We start from the raw sequence: 22,903 nt of genomic DNA on the forward strand, positions 1-22,903 counted from the left end.
AAGTCGGTTACGACGACGAACTGGAGTCAGGTCGAGACCCCGATGAGGACGACGAGCATGCAGATGAGCTTCCCTGAGACGGTTTCTGACAGTTTGTGCAGAAATTCTTTGGTTATGCAAACCGATTGTTTCAGCAGCTGTCCAACTGGCTGGTCTCAGACGATCTTGGAGGTGAACATGCTGGATGTGGAGGTCCTGGGCTGGTGTGGTTACACGTGGTCTGCGGTTGTGAGGCTGGTTGGATGTACTGCCAAATTCTCTGAAACGCCTTTGGAGACAGCTTATGGTAGAGAAATGAACATTCAATACACGAGCAACAGCTCTGGTTGACATTCCTGCTGTCAGCATGCCAATTGCACGCTCCCTCAAATCTTGCGACATCTGTGGCATTGTGCTGTGTGATAAAACTGCACCTTTCAGAGCCTTTTATTGTGGGCAGTCTAAGGCACACCTGTGCACTAATCATGGTGTCTAATCAGCATCTTGATATGGCACACCTGTGAGGTGGGATGGATTATCTCAGCAAAGGAGAAGTGCTCACTATCACAGATTTAGACTGGTTTGTGAACAATATTTGAGGGAAATGGTGATATTGTGTATGTGGAAAAAGTTTTAGATCTTTGAGTTCATCTCATACAAAATGGGAGCAAAACCAAAAGTGTTGCGTTTATATTTTTGTTGAGTGTATATAGAGAGAGAGAAACTGGAATTGAGAATTGATTCCAGTTGAGAACCTGTTCCATTTTTTTTAAATCCATTGGAATCGTATGTTTGAGATGCTGTTAGATCCTCTTTTTGATGCTTACATGTTTTTTCTGACACTTCCATTTTTGCAAAAACCTTTGACACCACGTCTGATGTCACAATCCCAAACTGCATCTAGCAACAAGAAAAAAATGATCTTGATATGATCCATGATCCTGATGACCTTTGTAGGCCCACAAATTTTGGCATCAATAAGAAGCAAGTCCTATATAGGCTCGAAGGCCCGTTGGTGCCTGTGCTTATCTCCCGATTCTGTAATGTGAAGCAGATAAACATCCACAATTCCCCCTATTGGGGATGCCAGTCCGATGCATGTTCCTTCCCCAGCCAAGGGGAATCTGCATTGTTTCAGTCCACCCAACTGTGGGTGGACTGAGACAATGCAGATTAGGTGTCTCATACAAAGACACAGGTAAGCAACGTGTGGGATCAATAAGGCATTGATAAGTAGATTCAGTAAAGATATTTAAAATTTTAACAATTCTCCTCCCTATTTATATAAATAGTGGACATATAAAACCAAGTACTGCGGAAATTTAAAAAGTATTACTGTATTTCTCATATCTCTAGTAAAGGTTGTCTCAGGCTTCTCCCCCTCCCAATTCTGACGGGGCCTTCTGTAAAGATAAACTGAGGAATTCAGTCAGAGGAGCCCATTTTATTCACAAAACTCCTCATTGTCTTTTGCACGGCTCTTCAGGCTTCGGTGTTCTGGCCCACACCGGTTTGCTCAGGCCTCTTAAATTTCAACTTGCAACATGAAAAATGTTTTTTCGATTGGCATTTCAGCCGTGAAAGCTTCTGCTGTATCCATAAGCCTTCTGGCCTCTCCACCTCTCATTAAGCATGATGCAGGGTGGAAATGTCTGTCTTAACTCACTGAGCACCTCTCAAATCCCTCAGAGACCCGTAGCTGGAATGACAGATCAGAGGGCGCGTCGGCATGGCATTTAAGTCTGCTAACGAGATAAAACGCCCAAGCTTGGCACCTCTCACATGCTTGCTACTTCTGCACCCTGCTTACTGTCATCTGTGTGGCTAAAGAGCTTTAGTGTGGAGGCCCCTGAAGTGGGGGCCACAAACCAGCTCAACTTCATCCCTCCTTTACTCCTCTTTCCAGTCTCCCTTCTCCCTGTGCTTTAACTCCTCTAACCATCGGCACATAATTAAAAGTGCTGGGCTGGGTGCCCAAGTGGCTGGATGCTGTGAGTCACCCCACAGGCCTTGAGGAATGATGGATAAATCACCTAGGAGACGAGGTCTGGAACTTCTGTCTGATCTCACACCTGGGTTCATTCAGGGGGACCCTATTACTCGGCCCTCCATTTACGTTGTCCCGCCAGCCTGAATTTATTTGTACTGCTCCTTCACCACCATTAAATTATAGCTTTGCGTAATAATTTTTTGCACAATGCAGTCCATCCCAAGGTTAATAGCTGCCGAGCTGACTTTGAGGCAGCTGAAGGATGCTGCAGTTTTGATGCTCGCCTCTACCTTACACCCCCTCCTTTCATCCTCTTATTCCTCCTGTAAAAGTAGTACAGGGAAGGGGAGTGGAAGTGCCTTCCAGGAGTTATTGTCCAGTGCAACCCCATTAACAGTCCCCCAAGGTGCTGTAAGTATCTCTCTTATGGGATAAACCACCATTAATTGTGTGATCAAACCTTGAGACCCGCACTGTTTTACTACGTTGTGGGCCCTGAACTGTAGTAGAGGGCCTTATAGAATAGATTTCCATCTCGTGAAAAGCTCTTGATGAGGGGGAGTTTCTATTAACTTCGTATAGATAAAAGTTCAGCGTGTTGTTTGAACTTGTGTCCTGATGAGATCTTGACACGCTGTCAAGATCTCATCATTACAGCTGGTCAGTGATCCACCACCTCATATTCACCAGGTATTTACGGTAATGGCTTAAACAAAATTAAATGTGATCTTTAACATGTTCTTGATATGGACCTTTGAATTCAGTCGGATCTATGAATGTAATAAACAAAAAAGTTGTGTAAGACCAGATAACTGAACACGTTCTTGAACAGTAGTTTAGTTTTGCATGTTTCTGATGTGTCGCAGTATATTAATCCAGTGATGTGAGTCTTACTGGAATTCCTGGGAGTTTGGGTTTTTTCTCCCATCCTTTGTTTTTTTTTGTTCTTTTTTCCATGTTTGCCAGAGCGGTCTGCGTTGGATTTCATGCACAGAACAATGTTTGTAAAAATCAATTGGAAACATCTCGGATAAGATGACATAGTGGGGTATGAAGTCTGGCATTTTCACATCTTCATCCCAACCATCCGAGACTTTAAAAATAACACAGTCCCATTTATGAATAGCCGCTGAGTGTACAGGCAGCCAGTGAGCAACAGTGTTACAAATTTTACTACATAGTCCATGGCATTCTGTAAATAAACACGTTGTGTTGAAACTACAATGCACATCATGGATGGAAACATTATTCTGCAGTGTGGAGGACCAAAATGGCATATACATACATACTACAGTAAAAAAAAAGTCACCACAGCAGATCCACAGTGGATCTGCATGTTGATTTTGGCACGTTTTGCGGTGGACACCCTTCCTGACGCAACTCCACATTACATGGAGAAATGTGGCAGGGGTGGGGTTTGAACCAGAAACCTTCCCCAGTGCAACCAAGCACACTAACCACTTGTCCGCCACATACATACATACATATAGTGCATCTGGAAAGTAGTCACAGCACTTTACTTTTGAAATGCATTTTTTCCCCTCAAAATTCTTCACACATAATGACAACTTGAAAAGGTTTTTTTTTTTGCAAATTTATTTAAAAAAAAAAAAATCACATGTACATAAGTATTCACAGCCTATGTTTATAGATATATAATTGTATATAGTGGTCCCTCGTTTATCGCGGGAGTTACGTTCTAAAAATAACCTGCAATATGTGAAATCCGCGAAGTAGTCAGCGTTATTTTTTACAATTATTATAGAAGATGACTTCCAGGAAAGACTGGATGACAACCTTGAAAGTGTGATGACAGCTGGAGAGACAGAGGACAGCTCGGAGAGACGGCAACTGGGGCAGGGAGGGGTAGCATCCCGAGCTGCAGCTCCCACAAGGGAGCACCCGAACAGTGCTACGATGAACTCTAAAGAGTCATACCCCCAGGGGTGCCCGAGAGGGGGGGAGAATGAGCACACCAAACTGACGGATTTTCTGGTAACAACCCTTGCAAATGGACAATCGACTACGAGCGCAGTTTGCAAATGTGGCAAGGTCTGCTAAAATCTGACAAGTCTAAAGATACATCAGACCAAGATGCGCTGCCTAAGGAACCCTGTGGTGCAACGCTCAGTGCTAGTACCCAGTACGGCATCTGGTGAGACGGAGGAGGATCCAGGCCCGGAGACACCCCACAGTGCCCAGAGCCTCCGTGCACTACTGGCGTCACCCCAAAGCAGACCATCAGAACAGCGTCGGATTTTGTGGCCCTCTGCCAACAAGGAGTCAGAGTGGCAGCGGTTTGATGTAGATGTTGATTCAGCCCTTGAACCAACAGCAAAGGGTGATGTGGAGCAGAGGCTCAGGACAATGAGCACACTCATAATATGCATCACATCAGACAGGTTTGGTGTTAAGGAACATCGTGCCACCAAGACTACAACAGCACCAATTCCAAACCGGCGTGAGAAGATCTCTCAACTCAGAAAGGAGCTGAGGATATTAAGGAGTCAGTTCAAGAAGGCTAATGATGATGAGAAGGAAGCCTTGGCAGAACTCAGGGGTGTGGTGAGGGAGAAGCTACTCACCCTCCGTCGGGCCGAGGGGCACAGGAGGCGGGGCAAGGAGAGGGCTCGCAAGCGCAGTGCCTTCATCGCAAACCCATTTGGTTTCACAAAGAAGCTGCTGGGAGAGAAACGCAGCGGTCAGCTCTCAGGTCCGAAGGAAGACATCAACCGCCACATAAGTCATACTTACAGCGACAGCATGAGAGACCAAGACCTCGGCCACTGTGAAGCCCTTGTATGCCTTCCTGAACCCAGCACCCTGTTTGACATCAGTGCACCCACTCTGAAGGGAGTCAAAGAGGTCATCAAAGCTTCCAGAGCAGCATCAGCACTGGGCCCAAGTGGGGTCCCGTACAAGGTCTTCAAACAGAGCCCCCGCCTGCTGGAGCGCCTGTGGAAGATCTTCAGAGTGATCTGGAAAAGAGGGAAGGTACCCCAGCAGTGGAAGTATGCAGAGGGAGTATGGGTCCCCAAGGAGGAGAATGCAAAGGACATCGAGCAGTTCAGATCAATCTCCCTTCTCAGCGCAGAGTGCAAGGCCTTCTTCAAGATCGTTTCCAACTGCCTCATGAGATTTCTGCTGAAGAACTCCTACATCGATACCTCTGTGCAGAAAGGAGGAGTCCCAGGAGCCCCAGGGTGTATCGAGCACACTGGCGTAGTGACTCAGCTGATCCGTGAAGCGAGAGAGAGCAGGGGTGATCTGGCAGTACTTTGGCTCAACCTTACCATTGCTTACGGTTCAATTCCACATAAGCTGGTGGAATTATCCCTGAGAAAATACCATGTCCCAGAGAAGGTGCATCATCTCATCCTGGACTATTATGACCATTTTAGTCTGAGGGTGTCCTCTGGGGGATCAACATCAGATTGGCATCGTCTGGAAAAAGGCATCATCACCGGCTGCACGATCTCTGTGTTTCTGTTCGCCCTTGCCATGAATATGCTGGTGAAGTCAGCAGAAGTGGAGTGCCGAGGTCCATTGGCTAAATCTGGTACCCGACAGCCACCGATAAGAGCACTCATGGACGATCTCACGGTAACCACAACATCAGTGCCTGGATGCAGATGGCTCCTGCAAGGTCTGGATCGACTCATAACTTGGGCAAGAATGAGTTTCAAGCCTGGGAAATCCAGGTCCTTGGTCTTGAGGAAAGGGAAGGTGACAGACTGCTTCCGATTCAGTCTGGGAAACACCACTATTCCGTCTGTGTCTGAAAAACCAGTGAAGAGCCTCGGAAAGCTCTTCACTGGCGATCTGAAGGACACCGCTGCACGCCAAGCAGCCGGCGACAACCTCAACCAGTGGCTCTTAGCTGTGGACAAGTCTGGGATTCCCGGGAAGTTCAAGGCCTGGATCTATCAGCACAACATCCTGCCTCGTCTCCTTTGGCCACTGCTGATGTATGAAATCTCAGTTACGACCGTGGAGGGCTTTGAAAGGAAGATCAGCCAGCACCTGCGCAGGTGGCTCGGCCTGCCACGTAGTCTGAGCAGTATTGCGCTGTTTGGGCACAGGATTAAGCTCCAGCTTCCTTTCAGCAGTGTCACACAGGAGTTCAAGGTAGCCCGGGCCAGAGAAGTCCTGCTCTACAGAGACTCCGCTGATGGGAAGGTATCCTCAGCAGGTGTGGAGGTTCGCACAGGAAGGAAGTGGCATGCCCGGGACGCAGTGGAGAGAGCAGAGGCAAGGCTGTGGCACAGTACCTTGGTGGGTACAGTGGCCACAGGTCGGGCAGGGCTGGATAGCATCCCGAAGCCTTGCTTCAGCAGAGCTAAAGGGAAGGAAAGGCGGAAGCTCATACAGGAGGAGGTTCGGGCAGAGGTAGAAGAGGCTTGCTTCAGCAGAGCGGTGGGCATGAGCAAGCAGGGGGCTTGGACCAAGTGGGAGCATGTCACAAGCTGGAAAATCACATGGACTGAGCTGTGGAAGGCGGAGCCACATCATTTCAAGTTCCTCATCCAATCGGTATATGATGTCCACCCAAGCCCTGCTAACCTGTTCACCTGGGGCCTGACGGACTCACCTGTGTGCCATCTCTGCCAGAAGAAGGGATCCTTAGAACACATCCTCAGCTGTTGCTCAAAGGCCTTGGGAGATGGGAGGTATTGCTGGCGCCATGACCAGGTCCTGCGGGCAATAGCAGACACCATCTATACCGGCATCAACATCAGCAAGGGACAACAACCAACCAAGAGCGCAATTGCTTTTGTCCGAGCAGGGGAGAAATCTCAGCCCTCCAAGAAGACTCAAGGGGGACTGCTTACAACAGCAAGAGACTGGCAGCTCTTGGTTGATCTGGGGAGACAGTTGCGATTCCTGGACAACATCGCAGCCACGACACTCCGTCCAGACATGGTGTTGTCAACGTCCAGCCGGCAGGTAGTGCTCCTTGAGCTAACAGTTCCCTGGGAGGACAGAATGGAGGAAGCCCAGGAGAGGAAGAGGGCAAAATATGCAGAGCTTGTGGCTGAGTGCTGGAGGAACGGTTGGAATGCCTGCTGCGAGCCGATTGAGGTGGGCTGCAGGGGCTTTGCAGGTAGATCCCTACACCGCGTCCTTGGACTCCTTGGGATTTGCGGACTGCATAGGCAGAGAGCCACCAAGAACATCTTGGAAGCAGCTGAGAAGCCTTCACGGTGGCTCTGGTTGAGGAGGGGGGAGGCGTGGCGTAGTGCGCTACCTGGACACAAGTCGGGGGACTGATCACCCCCGGCTGGGTCGCCCGAGTGAGGGTGTATGACTAAGACCCGAAACACCCAGTGATCTCGGGAGATGTAGATGATGATGTGTCCAGGTTGCACCACTGGGTGTATTGCAGGTCTAGATGTTGGCTGTAAAACCCCTCACTACACACTTTATACACTTTTCTCAAACAGGCATTAACATTTTCTCACTTTTCTCTCCTGTGTAAACACTCTCAAAGTTCAAACCTTAGTAGAAAAATAAGTCCAGTATTATAGAATGAAACCAAAGAGCAAAACCTGTTTTCAGGCCCAAACATTTGTTTGAGAAATAAAAATAGAACGTTTTCCTATAAATAATTATGATGGCTTTTAGAACTAAGGAATTTAATTTTAACGATCAACCTACGAGTTTGGACACAAGAAATTATTAATAGTGACTCACCAGTATTTCACAGTTCCTCTGACCGTGCCTTTTCGTCCTGGCGCCGCTCCGCTGTAGCATCTTTTTCCGCTGTAGCATCTTTTTCCACTGAGTGACATCTCGGTGCAGGTGTCTTTTTCCGAGTGAAGAACATAGTTATGGGTAGTTGTTGGTGCTCTTTTTTCTTCTGGGCAAGAAGATTAGAAACAGACACGCGCAGAACACAATGCGCGTGTTCTCCCTTCGCTCACTGCCTCCTGTGTTACTGTTGCGGGGTACGGATGCAGGACCCGCAAAGAATCCAAGTCATTAAAAAGATACAAACCTCTCTCAGTGGCAGCGGTGCTCTGCGGCTGCGGTTACCGAGACCATGCAGCACTGCGGATTTTTCCGCAACAAGTCTATCCTTGCGGGCTGTCGGAGCGCTCCGCAACAAAACAGCGAGCGTAGTCTCTGGACCTGTTGCTGGAGTTGGCCGCAGCTCCACACAGCAGACAGGGGGGCGGTGTGAGTGGCCTGTTGCGGCGCTTACCGAGCCCGCAGACTTGGTACGCGCATCGGAGGCAGTGAGAGCAGTCGCGGTGATGCCGACCGGTGCTGCGACCAGCCCGCCTGATAAGGACACAGAACACAATGCGCTGTAAAAATAAAAAATAAAATAAAAAAAAAGCATGCAAAATTGCAGTAAAAAAATCCGTGAAACTGCGAGGCCGCGAAAGGTGAACCACGTTATAGTGAGGAACCACTATATATAGAAAACTAACATCCTCTGCAAGTCTGTCATTTTATTATATTATTGATGACACGGGTAGAAATATTCTCCATGAATTTGATGTTAGTTGAAAAGATACAAGACATGCATGCAAGCTTGATACGTTTATGTTTTGACCTAGCATGCAAAATCTCAATTTTATGGCTTCTTCTGTGGGCATGAAATATTCATATAAAATGCTAAACATTTAACATGCTTGTAGAAGTCAAATATTGACATGAAAATCATTTATGCATGATTGTGCACGACTGATAATGTCTAGGTAGCCCAAAAATGCTGACATCAGCACTGTGTGAAAAATCCCTGTTACTCCCTTTCGCTTTTATATAAATGAATAAAAATAAATGGTAGTTACATCTTTAGTTGTGACAGATTAGATTTATATTCATGTTAAGACTATCTGTACAGCTTGTTCAAGTCAAATGTTTGGATAAGTGTAGCTACAGGACAGGAACAATTCAATATAAATATTTGGTAGTAATAGTAGTAATAATAATATTGTATTCTAATCCATGTGACAGATTTTATATTATAGCCCATCAGCTTGCCAATATGACAATTTTTTTCATGAGAAATATATTTTTACAGTTAAAATGAGACTGAGAAATAGTGCATGTCATGTTTCAAAATTTTCTGTGGGAGGTCCTCCAGATCCCCTGGTCCTCACTGCAGCCATACAGGTCTTGTGAGGTCATGAACAAAATTTTCAGTTTTTTTTTTTTTTTTTCTTTCTTTCAAGAGCCACTCACATCCCTGTCTTTAGTCTTCATTTATATAAATTACACAGTGAGGCAAATAAGTATTTGATCCACTGTCAATTTTGCAAGGTTTCCCACCTACAAAGAATGGAGAGGTCTGTAATTTTTTTTGTAGGTACACTTCAACTGTGAGAGTCAGAATCTAAAAAAAAAAGAATTCAGAACATCACATTGTATGATTTTTTTTTTTAATTAATTTGTTTTTAATTGCATGAAATAAGTATTTGATCACCTACCAACCAGCAAGAATTCTGGCTCTCACAGACCTGTTAGTTCTTTAAGAAGTCCTCCTATTTTGCACTCTTTACCTGAATTAAATGCAGCTGTTGGAACTTAACTTGTCCACACAGTCAATCAATCACACTCCAACCTGTCCACCATGGCAAAGACCAAAGAGCTGTCTAAGGACACCAAGAACAAAATTGTAGACCTGCACAAGGCTGGGATGGACTACAGGACAACCGGCAAGCAGCTTGGTGAGAAGGCAACAACTGTTGGAGTAATTATTAGATAATGGAAGAAACACATGATGACTGTCAGGCTTTCTCAGTCTGGGGCTCCATGCAGGATCTCACCTCATGGGGTAAGGATGATTCTGAGAAACATCAGGATTCAGCTCAGAACTACATGGAAGGACCTGGTCAGTGACCTGAAACCACAGTCACAAAGTTTACATTAGTAACACACAACACCGTCATGGTTTAAAATCCTGCAGGGCAGCAAGGTCCCCCTGCTCAAGCCAGCACATGTCCAGGCCCATTTAAAGTTCACCAGTGACCATCTGGATGATCCAGAGGAGGCATGGCAGAAGGTCATGTGGTCAGATGAGACCTAAATAAAGGTTTTTTTGTATCAACTCCACTCGGCATGTTTGGAGGATGAGAACAACCCCAAGAACACCGTCCCAACTGTGAAGCATGGGGGTGGAAACATTTTTGGAGGTGCTCTTCTGCAAAGGGGACAGGGCGACTGTACCGTATTGAAGGGAGGATGGATGGGGTCATGTATTGTGAGATTTTGGCCAACAACCTCCTTGCCTCAGTAAGAGCATTGAAGATGGGTCATGGCTGGGTCTTCCAGCATGACAGTGACCCCAAACACACAGCCAGGGCAACTAAGGAAGGGCTCCATAAGAAGCATTTCAAGGTCCTGGAGTGGCCGAGCCAGTCTCCAGACCTGAACTCAATAGAAAATGTTTGAGGGGAGCTGAAACTCAAAACCTGAAAGGTATGGAGGAGTGGACCAAAATCTCCGCGGCCGTGTGCCAAATTGGTGAAGAACTACAGGAAAAAGACCTCTGTAATTGCAAACAAAGGTTTCTGTACCAAATATTAAGGTCTGTTTTTCTATTTTTTCAAATACTTATTTCATGCAGTAAAATGCAAATTAATTGTTTAAAAATCATGCAGTGTGATTTTTCTGATTTTTGTTTTTCTTTTCTTTTTTAAGATTCTGTCTCTCACAGTTGAAGTGTACCTGTCAGGCATGGCACAAACCGAGCAGGACACAAATGCAAAACTCTCACAAACAGACTGGTGTTAAGAAAAAGGTTTAATTACAAGCAGGGATTCGGTACACAGGAGGTCCAGCAGCAATGGAAAAGGTACAGACAGACGTGAGGCTGAGGCTTGGTCCAAAAAACAGGCTGTGGTCAAAAAACACAGCGTGCAGGTAATCAGAGGCAAAGTCAAGTACCAGGTTGAGGGCAAAACAAGGTCAGATACTGGAAGGCTGAATACTAGACAAAACAAGACAAGGACGTGAGTTCTGGAAAGTGAAATCATTCAACAGTTGAGCGAGGGACTGTGAGACTGTGAGGGCTTATATAACTGGTGATGTAATTAGTGCAACAAGACACAAAGGGGGTGTGACCAGGGAAGACAAAGGTTAAGCATGGGCAAGATAATGGGGAAGGGAGTGCACAAAGTGGAGTGATGTCAGATACAAAGATGCATGAGCAGGTTCAAGAGCGGGAGTGAATGAAAATGCAAAACAGACAAAGTGTGGGAGACAAAGACACGAGGCGGGTGCAGGAAGTGGAATGAACACAAACAAATGAGGATGACGTGAGAACAGAGCAAAAACAGAATATGATACTAGGGGACCAGGACAGAGCAAGAATCATGGGAACTAAAAGCAAACCAAGATATAATAAGTACAAAAGAAAAACTACATGAGAACTGATCAGAAAATCAATACTGAAGCAAAGCTCAACAGGAAGTGACTAATTAACAGAAAGCAAAACCCGATATAAAAGTACAACAGAAAAACAGAAATGAGAACAGCAAATAAACAAAACTGGTGACTACAGAATAGTGCAATAAATAAAAAGAACTAACTGATGAGCAATAAGTGACAAACAGAACATAATCAGAAGAAACACTTGAAGATAAATAATGACCAAAACCTGTGACTAAAGCATAATACAAAAATGTGATAAACAGAGCTAAGCTAAGAATACAAGATGCTCAAAAGAAAACTGAACCGGTGACCAAAGCATAAGAAATGAAGTAAACAATCATTCTAAGACTGGAGGAACTAAGTCACCAAGCATGAACAAATACAAGGTTAATTGACAAACCAATGATAACCTGACAAGAACAAGAAACAAGACCAGCTGAAGCATGACTATGATACATGGCATGATTTAAAAAATACAAAAGGCTCAGAGCACAAACGTGGAAAAAAGACTTCAAAATAACCGCCGGGCCCAACAGGGCTGGATCATGACAGTACCTATGATAAAACTTACAGACTTCTTCATTCTTGTAGGTGGGAAAACCGGCAAAATTTACAGTGGATCTCATCCTCAATGTCCTCCCACTTGGAGTCACTGTCTGTGAGTAAGAGGCTGGATGACAGGTGGCGTTCGGGCTGAGTAATCCAGGCTGGGAGTTTTAATGCAGCAAAAAATTCATCCAGCCTTTCCAGGTCTGGGAAATACTTACACAGCCAAGTGTTCACCTCTACCAGGTCCAGGGCTTGATTGAGATAATTAAACTTCTTCCTGGGTGTGAAGCAGGAGCAGAAACAGTCAAAAAGATGTCAATTTCTGAAAAAATGTCACAGATGGTGGCAAAATCTGCAGCTGAGACGGCAGGAAGAGTTTGCTGTGTCCATGATTATCTGGATTGTTCTGTCAGGCATGGCACAAACCAAGCAGGACACAAATGCAAAACTCTCACAAACAGACTGGTGTTAAGAAAAAGGTTTAATTACAAGCAGGGATTCGGTACACGGGAAGTCCAGCAGCGACTGCAAACGTACAGACAGACATGAGGCTGAGGCTTGGTCTAAAAAACAGGCTGTGGTCAAAAAACACGGCGTGAAGGTAATCAGAGGCAAAGTCAAGTACCAGGTTGAGGGCAAAACAAGGTCAGATACAGGCAGGCTGAATACTCAGCAAAACGAGGCAAGGATGTGAGTTCTGGAAAGTGAAATCATTCAACAATCGAGCGAGGGACTGTGAGGGCTTATATAACTTGTGATGTAATTAGTGCAACAAGATACAGGTGTTGGTGAAGGTTCTGGAAGGGGGCGTGACCAGGGAGGACAAAGGTTAAGCATGGGCAAGATAATGGGGAAGGGAGTGCACAAAGTGGAGTGATGTCAGATACAAAGATGTATGAGCAGGTGCAAGAGCGGGAGTGAATGAAAATGCAAAACAGACAAAGTGTGGGAGACAAAAACACGAGGCGGGTGCAGGAAGTGGAATGAACACAAACAAATGAGGATGATGTGAGAACAGAGCAAAAACAGAATACGATACTAGGGGACCAGGACAGAGCAAGAATCATGGGAACTAAAAGCAAACCAAGATATAATAAGTACAAAAGAAAAACTACATGAGAACTGATCAGAAAATCAATACTGAAGCAAAGCTCAACAGGAAGTGACTAACAGAAAGCAAAACCCGATATAAAAGTACAACAGAAAAACAGAAATGAGAACAGCAGATAAACAAAACTGGTGACTACAGAATAGTGCAATAAATAAAAAGAACTGATGACCAATAAGTGACAGAACATAATCAGAAGAAACACTTGAAGATAAATAATAACCAAAACCTGTGATTAAAGCATAATACAAAAATGTGATAAACAGAGCTAAGCTAAGAATACAAGATGCTCAAAAGAAAACTGAACCGGTGACCAAAGCATAAGAAATGAGGTAAACAGAATCAATCTAAGACTGGAGAAACTAAGTGACCAAGCGTGAACAAATAAGGTTAATTGACAAACCAATGATAACCTGACAAGAACAAGAAACAAGACAAGCTGAAGCGTGACTATGATACATGGCATGATTAAAAAATACAAAAGGCTCAGAGCACAAACGTGGAAAAAAGACTTCAAAATAATAACTGCCGGGCCCAACAGGGCTGGATCATGACAGTACCTCCCCCCCAACGGACCAACACTGGCGGTCCCCAGAGAACCACAGACCCAAGTCGACAATGGGCGGGAAGACGGGGGAATGGCTGGAGGGCACTACTGAAAGGGAACATGGGCCAGCACCCAGGTGAACTGTATTTTGCAGGGCAACCAAAAACCATACGGTGAACTAACGAGCAGGCAGGCAAACAGACCACTGAGGAATCTGGAGGACGACCTTGAGGCAGACCGAAATGATTAGGCAATGCCAGAGGCCGGCTAGGGACCCCAGTAGAAAAAAAAACAGCAGAACCGACGGAAGAACTGGAAGGCTCCCTGACCACCACTGGCGAGTCGGGGGGTCGGACCTGATGAGGAACCTGGCCCAAAGCTGTAGCAGAGGGGCAGTCAGGGAACTGGCTGGGACAGGCTGTTGGATAAGGTGGTGAACCTGGGTCCCCTGCAGGGCACAAAATTGCAGCAGGAACCAGGAATTGATAAACTTAGCGATGTTGCAGAGGGAGTGAAAAACCTTCTCAAGAGCAGAATATGTGCAGTGCAGGGCTAGGTGTAACCACGAGGTAACCATTGAAACCCCACTGATCCCTAAAAGCAGCTGGGGGAGGAGTAAACTGATAATGAACACGAGCAACTTAACTTCTGAACACACAAGACACAAAACCCGAAATAACGAACAATTCCAAAAACAACCAATAAAGCAACCAACCAATGAACAGAAAGAAAAACAAATGATGAAGCGAGCTGAGGAAAAAAATAGTTTCATTAAAGAATGGTGGCAGGAAGGAAACCAACAAAATGGGAGGCTAGAAGGGGCAAGAAAAACCAGTAACTTACCAATATGACCACTAGAGGAGCAGAACCGTGTGACGAGGGACCGGAACACATAAACTATGAAGAAAACTGAAGATGCTGTCAAAAGGGGACAAACCAAAAACAACAACCGGAAGGAAACAACTGACCAATCAAAACTTGCATACTGTGAGAAGAGATCTGTGCATAACCAAAAACTGGGGATCTAAAGAAGAACCTGGGTGAGAAAGTAACTAAACTACAAAATGGGAAGTGGATCCGTTTCAAAGGAAAATGTAAACGGCGCATGGTCCACAAACAAAGGCACACAGAAAAAAAAAATGAAAGAAAACATTGACAGATCCTTAGAGAAGAAGGTCATTAACAAGCCAAAAAGATACTGACAAAAGAGGTAATGTCATTCTGGTGAGCACAACAGATAGGTTATTTCAAAACCCAGCATTAAACCAAAAGGCAGTCAGTCAGTCCTACCCAAAGTGTCATCTTCATTCCTCTTCTGGAAAGGTAGTGACACTTCGGAGGCAGGTGGAAGAGCTGATGTGGCCAATGTGGCTGGAGCTCCTGGAGACAGGTGTGGCGCAGGTTCCCCCACGGACACCTGCGATGAACTCAGAGGAGGTTGCATTGTGGCTGATTCAGCACATGAAGTGGAGACATTATCTACATTATCCAGAAGCACTTTTGGCAGTTCTGAGGATGTGGACAGCACTGACGGTGATTTCTGGGGCGTGAGAACATCTGAGAACTGTGGAAACGTGAGTGCCATCAAAGTTCCTGCTGGTGGTTGAGCAACATTGATCCTTCTGAAGGGCTGGCAGAAAGCTCTGGCGCGATGATTCGGTCCATGCTTGGTGGTGCACGTGCAGCGTGATTTGTGGTGGAGGGTGCAGGTGCCGTGAGCTCAGCTTCTGAATGCTGTAATAGTGTTATATTCTCAACTGGTGCTTCCAAAACCGTGAACGGCTCCGCTTGTTTATGATGCGGACCCATTGAGGCAGCCCCGTCAGGTGCCGCTGAGCGCTGAGGTGATGTGGATGTTCCCGATGGCTCTGGGGGTGATTCCCATGATGTCATCTCCCCAAAGCAGTCGGGCAAAGTTTGCGCTTCAGCATTATCAATCAATCAATCAATCAATCAATTTTTTTATATAGCGCCAAATCACAACAAACAGTTGCCCCAAGGCGCTTTATATTGTAAGGCAAGGCCATACAATAATTATGTAAAACCCCAACGGTCAAAACGACCCCCTGTGAGCAAGCACTTGGCTACAGTGGGAAGGAAAAACTCCCTTTTAACAGGAAGAAACCTCCAGCAGAACCAGGCTCAGGGAGGGGCAGTCTTCTGCTGGGACTGGTTGGGGCTGAGGGAGAGAACCAGGAAAAAGACATGCTGTGGAGGGGAGCAGAGATCGATCACTAATGATTAAATGCAGAGTGGTGCATACATTGCTGCTAATCCTACGCCCCGGCCCGTGCTACGAGCATTCTGACAGTTAGTGTGACTCGGGGGTGTTGACTCATTTAAACTAACATATTCATCCTGCTGTAACCAGGTTTCTGTAAGGAAGAATAAATCAATATGTTGATCAATTATTATATCATTTACCAACAGGGACTTAGAAGAGAGAGACCTAATGTTTAATAGACCACATTTAACTGTTTTAGTCTGTGGTGCAGTTGAAGGTGCTATATTATTTTTTCTTTTTGAATTTTTATGCTTAAATAGATTTTTGCTGGTTATTGGTAGTCTGGGAGCAGGCACCGTCTCTACGGGGATGGGGTAATGAGGGGATGGCAGGGGGAGAGAAGCTGCAGAGAGGTGTGTAAGACTACAACTCTGCAACAAGACACAGGTGTTGGTGAAGGTTCTGGAAGGGGGCGTGACCAGGGAGGACAAAGGTTAAGCATGGGCAAGATAATGGGGAAGGGAGTGCACAAAGTGGAGTGATGTCAGATACAAAGATGTATGAGCAGGTGCAAGAGCGGGAGTGAATGAAAATGCAAAACAGACAAAGTGTGGGAGACAAAAACACGAGACGGGTGCAGGAAGTGGAATGAACACAAACAAATGAGGATGATGTGAGAACAGAGCAAAAACAGAATACGATACTAGGGGACCAGGACAGAGCAAGAATCATGGGAACTAAAAGCAAACCAAGATATAATAAGTACAAAAGAAAAACTACATGAGAACTGATCAGAAAATCAATACTGAAGCAAAGCTCAACAGGAAGTGACTAATTAACAGAAAGCAAGACCCGATATAAAAGTACAACAGAAAAACAGAAATGAGAACAGCAGATAAACAAAACTGGTGACTACAGAATAGTGCAATAAATAAAAAGAACTGATGACCAATAAGTGACAGAACATAATCAGAAGAAACACTTGAAGATAAATAATAACCAAAACCTGTGATTAAAGCATAATACAAAAATGTGATAAACAGAGCTAAGCTAAGAATACAAGATGCTCAAAAGAAAACTGAACCGGTGACCAAAGCATAAAAAATGAAGTAAACAGAATCAATCTAAGACTGGAGGAACTAAGTGACCAAGCGTGAACAAATACAAGGTTAATTGACAAACCAATGATAACCTGACAAGAACAAGAAACAAGACAAGCTGAAGCGTGACTATGATACATGGCATGATTAAAAAATACAAAAGGCTCAGAGCACAAACGTGGAAAAAAGACTTCAAAATAATAACCGCCGGGCCCAACAGGGCTGGATCATGACAGTACCTATGATAAAACTTACAGACCTCTTCATTCTTTGTAGGTGGGAAATCCGGCAAAATTTACAGTGGATTAAATACTTATTCGCCTCACTCTATGTGTCTATTTACCAGTGTTTCAGGATGTTCGGGCGTAATTACCTGAGTGATCAATCTTTGCAGCCTTGTTGAGTGCATTTAATTTTTCCAGGGTTTTTTTTTAATTATTATTATTATTGGTTGTATTGTGCAGCTGATCTGCTCTGTGTCAGTCTGATCCCGTCAGATCTCAGAAGCTAAGCAGGGTGGGATCTGGTTAGTACTTCGATGGGAGATTTCTTTGGAACACCAGCGGCTGTGTGTGTTTCTCCAGGTGAAACTGGAGTTGCGTCAGGAAGGGCATCTTGCGTAAAAACTTGTGCCAATTACCAATGCAGATCTGGCTGTATCCGCTGTGGCGACCCCAAACAAAAAACCGGGAGCAGCCGAATGGACAACAACAACATTATTGGTTGTATTGTAACTCCACCTTTCGTTTTGCTTACATCAAACTGGACCATTAGATATCACTAAAATAGTAAATCTATCAGACTCGATAGGCAGGACAGGCTGGACGCAAATGCAAAATGCGGGAACACAGCACAGTGGAGAAAAAACGTTTACTGGATGAACAGGCTGGGGTCGGTACACAGAAAGGCAGTCCAAGCAGAGCAACAGGATCAAAAACATCAGGCTAAAGGCGTGATCAGAATACACAAGCAGGTAGTCAAAAAACTGATGAGGCAAACAAAGCAAGGCAATAGTACAAAAACTGAGCTGGAAGGAAGGCATTAGGTGCATCGATCTGGCGAAGGACAGAAGCAAACTGTGAGGCTTATAAAGCACCCAGGTGATAACCTGCAAACTCAGAACAGGTGTGTGGAGAAACTCCCAGAACTGGGGTGTGGCCAGACAGAGGGAGACACCCACCACCAAGAGCCAAGAGAAGAAGGCAAGAAACAACAGGACACAGAAAACCCAAGCAGAAAAATAGAACAAGAGACAGAGCAAGAGACAGACACAACACAAAAACAACTCACTAACCCAGGAACCTGACAAAATCAAAATCAAATCATCATTTATAGAGTGCCTTTCTTTCTTTCTTTTTTGTCTCAGGTATAATAACGGTGCTACATTGGTGTTGCAGAGGGAACACTGTTACTTGCAGGGTTTGCTGAAGTGCCACTGAGCAAAAATAGGAGATATCAGATGAGTAAATGCTTTTCAGCAAATTTAAAAAAAAAAAAAAAAAAAAAACTGGATATGACACCAGGAAGTAGATGCATTTTTTGCACCTACACACAACAAATCAGGTTTTCAGTACAGATCCAGTTGTGACTTGTATTGCCAAGTTTTTGCATTCTGCACTACGGTTTGCTCCTAATTCTTTGTCTGCCTGTGTTAAGTGTCTGTCACACTATGACTTATTGAGTAAACGTATAAGTAATGCATATGAAATTTTGTAATATATGAAATCTGTTCATGTCAGTTTTTTTTATGTACAAGTCCTCTTCTCATTACTTAAATGTGTTCCTTGTCAACTGATGTTCAGCAAGTTCCTCCGAATGTTTTGTGCGTGCTCAAAACTTTGAGTGGCCATTAGACGGAGAACTTTCCCAGTGGCTGTACGTTTGTATACCGTTTTGTCCTGTACTTGATTGTTACTTCTACTATAATCAATCATTTATACCCTGTGGTAGCTCCAGTGTGGGATGAGAATCCAACACCAAGGGAGAGAGGACAGTTCCCAGTGCAGCAGAATACAGCAGGGACTATTCATTTGGCCAAGGTCAGACAGAAAAAAAAGCAGCGCAGTTGTGTGTATTTTTATTTGGATGTCAAAGCGCAGATTCACTGCAGAGAAAGAATGTTGTGAGCCACACCGGCACAGTGAGAAGACGCTGTCAGTGCATGAACGCAGTGAGGAAGTATAACATCATAATCCATAAGTGAGCCGGATTCTAGCTACATTTGTATACAGACATCGGTGAATCCCTTTCAAATCCAGCTCCTCCCAACGTGCATATATGACCTGAAACCATGAAAATCTTTCAGAATACACAGCTGTTTGTGTTGCTGGTGGAAATTGTCATCTGTTCATCAGAGTCTCAAATCCACTGGAGATCAATGGGATAAGCGATATTTGCAACTGGACTAATTCTTTCAATCTGTTACTAGTTTCTCTGGTACGACATGACAAAGTCCTGAGAAAAAGCAATGAGTGTCATACCAGAGTGTCATACACAGCCATTTTTAACACCTGATTCAACTGAATGTCAGCATTTGTCTGCAGTCTTCGACCCCATCCAGGGTGAATCGCACTCTCTCATCCACTTCAAACTACGGTATCTGGGGATAATCACCAGCCTGATGGGCCTCAGGGCCAATATATGGCTTATTTCTACTTCTGCTGTAGGTTAAAGTTTCATCTAATACAACAATAGTTATCACAGAGCAGAACATCGGGGGTGTGCTGAAGGTAAATGTCAGTCAGAACAGGTTTCTTTTATATCACAGTCACCTGAAATCTTTGAGTTTGAGACTTCTAATTTTCTATGTGAACAGAAAATGGATCTTATTTTATGATATTTGTGATGCACCTATTTCAGTTTTCTAAGTGTCTGTTTGGAGTCATAAATGAAGGGATCAGTGATTCCTGCTCAGCCGAAGAGCCCGACTGCAGAAATCCTTTAGCTGTATAACAACACGTCAGCAGCAAGCGGTGATTCAGAAAAACGATCAGAGGTTTAGCAAAGTCGAGTGGGAGGTCCTGATTAGGACTTGGCCGGGAGGCTGCTTAGGAAAACCAGGGGCTGTGTGTGTTTCTCCAGGTGAAACTGGAATTGTGTCAGAAAGGGAATCCCCTGTAGATCTGTAGTGGATCTGCTGTGGCAGCCCTGAACAATGAGCGGCATCCGGAGGGCAACCAACAACATTTGGAAACATTTCAAGATTTTTTTTTTTTTTTGTCAATAGCTTGCTCTGTTGTTCATGCTTGTGTTGCATGTCATGAATGTGGCTTCATTGTGGATTTTTCAGATTAAGACCACAGACGTCCTCAGCAAAGTTCCGTGCTGCAGTTAACACGCAAGACACACATCGAGGGACTGTAGAGTACACCAAGCAAAAGTGAAATTATTATTCCCACAAGAAATGTGTTTGCAAAAACACACAATTAACATCACTTGAAAGAACGGCATCTTTGGATAATGGACTTTATCCTCCGATGCTTTTAGCAGGACTGTTTGTCTCCTAAAAAAAAAGAAGCATGGATTGAGCTTTTATCCATTTCCTTTTTATTGTACCCATTCCTTTGCCTCTTCCAACGTGCGTGGGCAGAGTGCCCGTGAATCTAACACAATTTCTAACAGAGTCTTAATCGTTGCTTTAAAGGCCAAATCAAGATGAAACGTCTTCAGCCGTATGAAGCTGACGGAGAAAAAAAACAAACCAAAGTGCTGCCTGCATTGAAATTCCGTTTACTGTCATATGAAAAAGAGGGACCTTCTTCTTTTTCGGGTGGAATCAGATGGATGAGAGGCGCTTTGAACTGCGGCTGGTGTGTGGAGGGAGCTGAGAGGGAGGTACACACCGTTTTAACTCCAGATTCATCATCAACACATCTCGTGTGTGTGTGTGTGTGTGTGTGTGTGTGTGTGTGTGTGTGTGTGTGTGTGTGTGTGTGTGTGTGTGTGTGTGTGTGTGTGTGTGTGTGTGTGTGTGTGTGTGTGTGTGTGTGTGTGTTTTCTTTCTGTCTTTCCAGATCCACATCATTGACTTTGATGATGAGAATAACATCATTAATAAGAATGTCCTGCTGCACCAAGCTGGGGAGATATGGCACATTGGTGCCAGTCCTGCAGATAAGGCTGTGCTTACCACCTGCTATAACAAAAGTGAGTCCTTCTGTCTGTCCACTGCCTCTTTAGTCAAAATTCATTTTCTTCTTCTTCTTTTACTTCTTGTTGTTTTGCATAAAATACATCTTTTTGTTCTCCTGCTCTGTTTTCGTCTAATTATCTCACTCTTGTTGTGCTGATAATTTCAATAATCAAACAGGAAAACAGCTTGTTGCTTGAAATAATAAAAAAGTAAACATTTTCTTTGGTTAAAACACTTGTACGTAAGCAGTAGCATTTTGGAAATAAAGCTAAAAAAAATCATAATTTCATAATTAGCGGTATAACAGATCACATTACTCACAGTTCAGATTGAATCGTGGTTTTTAGTCATGAATCAGATCATTTTTCAAATCGGAAAGTTAGAAAAATTGATAAATATTGCTTTTCTTTCCATTTTTAAAATTAATTTAAAGAGCAGTGCAAACAAGGAACTTTTACCCTTCATGCTGAGTCTCCATTGATTACATATTTTAACATAAAATACTTTGAACTCCTCGTCCACCTCCTAAATCTATTGACATCCACACAAGCGTCGCCATAGACAACGCTTATTCTTCAATGAATTTCCATAGGTGCACAACTCTCCACTGTGAGTAGTTCAATAATATCATGTTTCAAACACACGTCCATGTATGTTTTCACCTTTTGTAATGACAGTGTGCATGTGTTATTTTGAAGGCAATTGTGCCCGTGCCTGAAATTGCAGGACAAAACTGTTTGGCGTAGCGATAATCAATGAGTAAAGGATTATTGTCATACCACATTTACTTGGATATCCTGCTTGTTATGGAAATAATCATATCAGAGGCACAACCTTTTCAACCAACCCTCGTAACAAATGCCTGCTGCACAGTGGTGGGGGTCCGTATGGATCAACTATGATTCATATTTGTTTTTAGTGCTCTCCTGCAGTCAGGCTTTATCCAATACAGTATGTACTATATGTTCTTGGTTAGACTGAAAGCATTTGTATTTAACACCATCACCGTAGAATGTTTGAATAAACAATAAAATGCTTCAAATGACTGATTTAACATCTAATCAATCTTTTAATTTAAAATTGCTGCATAAGAGTTGCTTATTCTTGCAAGTTTGCCCTCGTTTTTTAACTGAAGTTACTTATTTCAGGTGATGAAATTATATTGTTTTTCAAGATCTTTTGCACTTTGTGAGAAATGTGGGGTTATTATTATTACAGTTATTATTTTATTTTTTTTACAAGCACTTCATTATTAGGTAATGATCTGCACCTGTCTTTGGTGAAGATATCAAGCTTTTTTTAATGAGCATTAAAAATTAAGTCCCTCTGGCTTCTCCCGTGTTTCACTTGGGGTCACCACAGCAGAACCAAGGTGGATCTGCGTTATTGGTTTGGTACAGGTTTTACACCAGATTACTTTCAGATGCAACTCCACGTGTAGGATGGGCAGGAGGTGCCGTGAACCAGGAGCCTTCCCCACTGAAACCAAGCATGTTAACCACTTGGCCACCACGCCAGTGGGCGTAATGAATGAGTGATACAACTTGATTATTAATGTGGACCTACACGGGGCCTGATGTGGTATCATATCAGGTTCTAATTCAGTTCATTGTGGAATTGATTTACGTGTTGTATTAGTTTTGTGTTTTTGATTGTACCCATGTATGATGAGCGGCCTTGATGGTGTACACAGACACGTGCGTTCTTGGTTTGACTTGAAACATTTATAGTTTAATTCAACCAACCACAGGTAACCACTGTAGGTCCTAAAACACTTCAGAGTCATGGGCATGTGCATCAGACCAACATAACAGCTATAAGCGAAAACATTTCCTCCTTAGAGAATGGAGAAAAGCCAAACACTAGTTCATTTTTTATTGTTGAGAAGTT

At 44.0% G+C, this 22,903-nt stretch overlaps 1 protein-coding gene across 1 annotated transcript in view; it reads left to right on the top strand.

Annotated features, from left to right (window-relative positions):
• eipr1 (EARP complex and GARP complex interacting protein 1) overlaps positions 1-22,903 on the top strand; it is a 188,309-nt gene that overhangs the window by 41,131 nt on the left and 124,275 nt on the right. Inside the window, exon 3 of the mRNA XM_034159772.1 lies at positions 20,895-21,027. Coding sequence (XP_034015663.1) covers positions 20,895-21,027 — 133 coding nt within the window. The remainder of the gene's footprint in view (positions 1-20,894; positions 21,028-22,903) is intronic.

Source organism: Thalassophryne amazonica, chromosome 19 (genome assembly GCF_902500255.1).
Source record: "Thalassophryne amazonica chromosome 19, fThaAma1.1, whole genome shotgun sequence".
NCBI lineage: Eukaryota > Metazoa > Chordata > Actinopteri > Batrachoidiformes > Batrachoididae > Thalassophryne > Thalassophryne amazonica.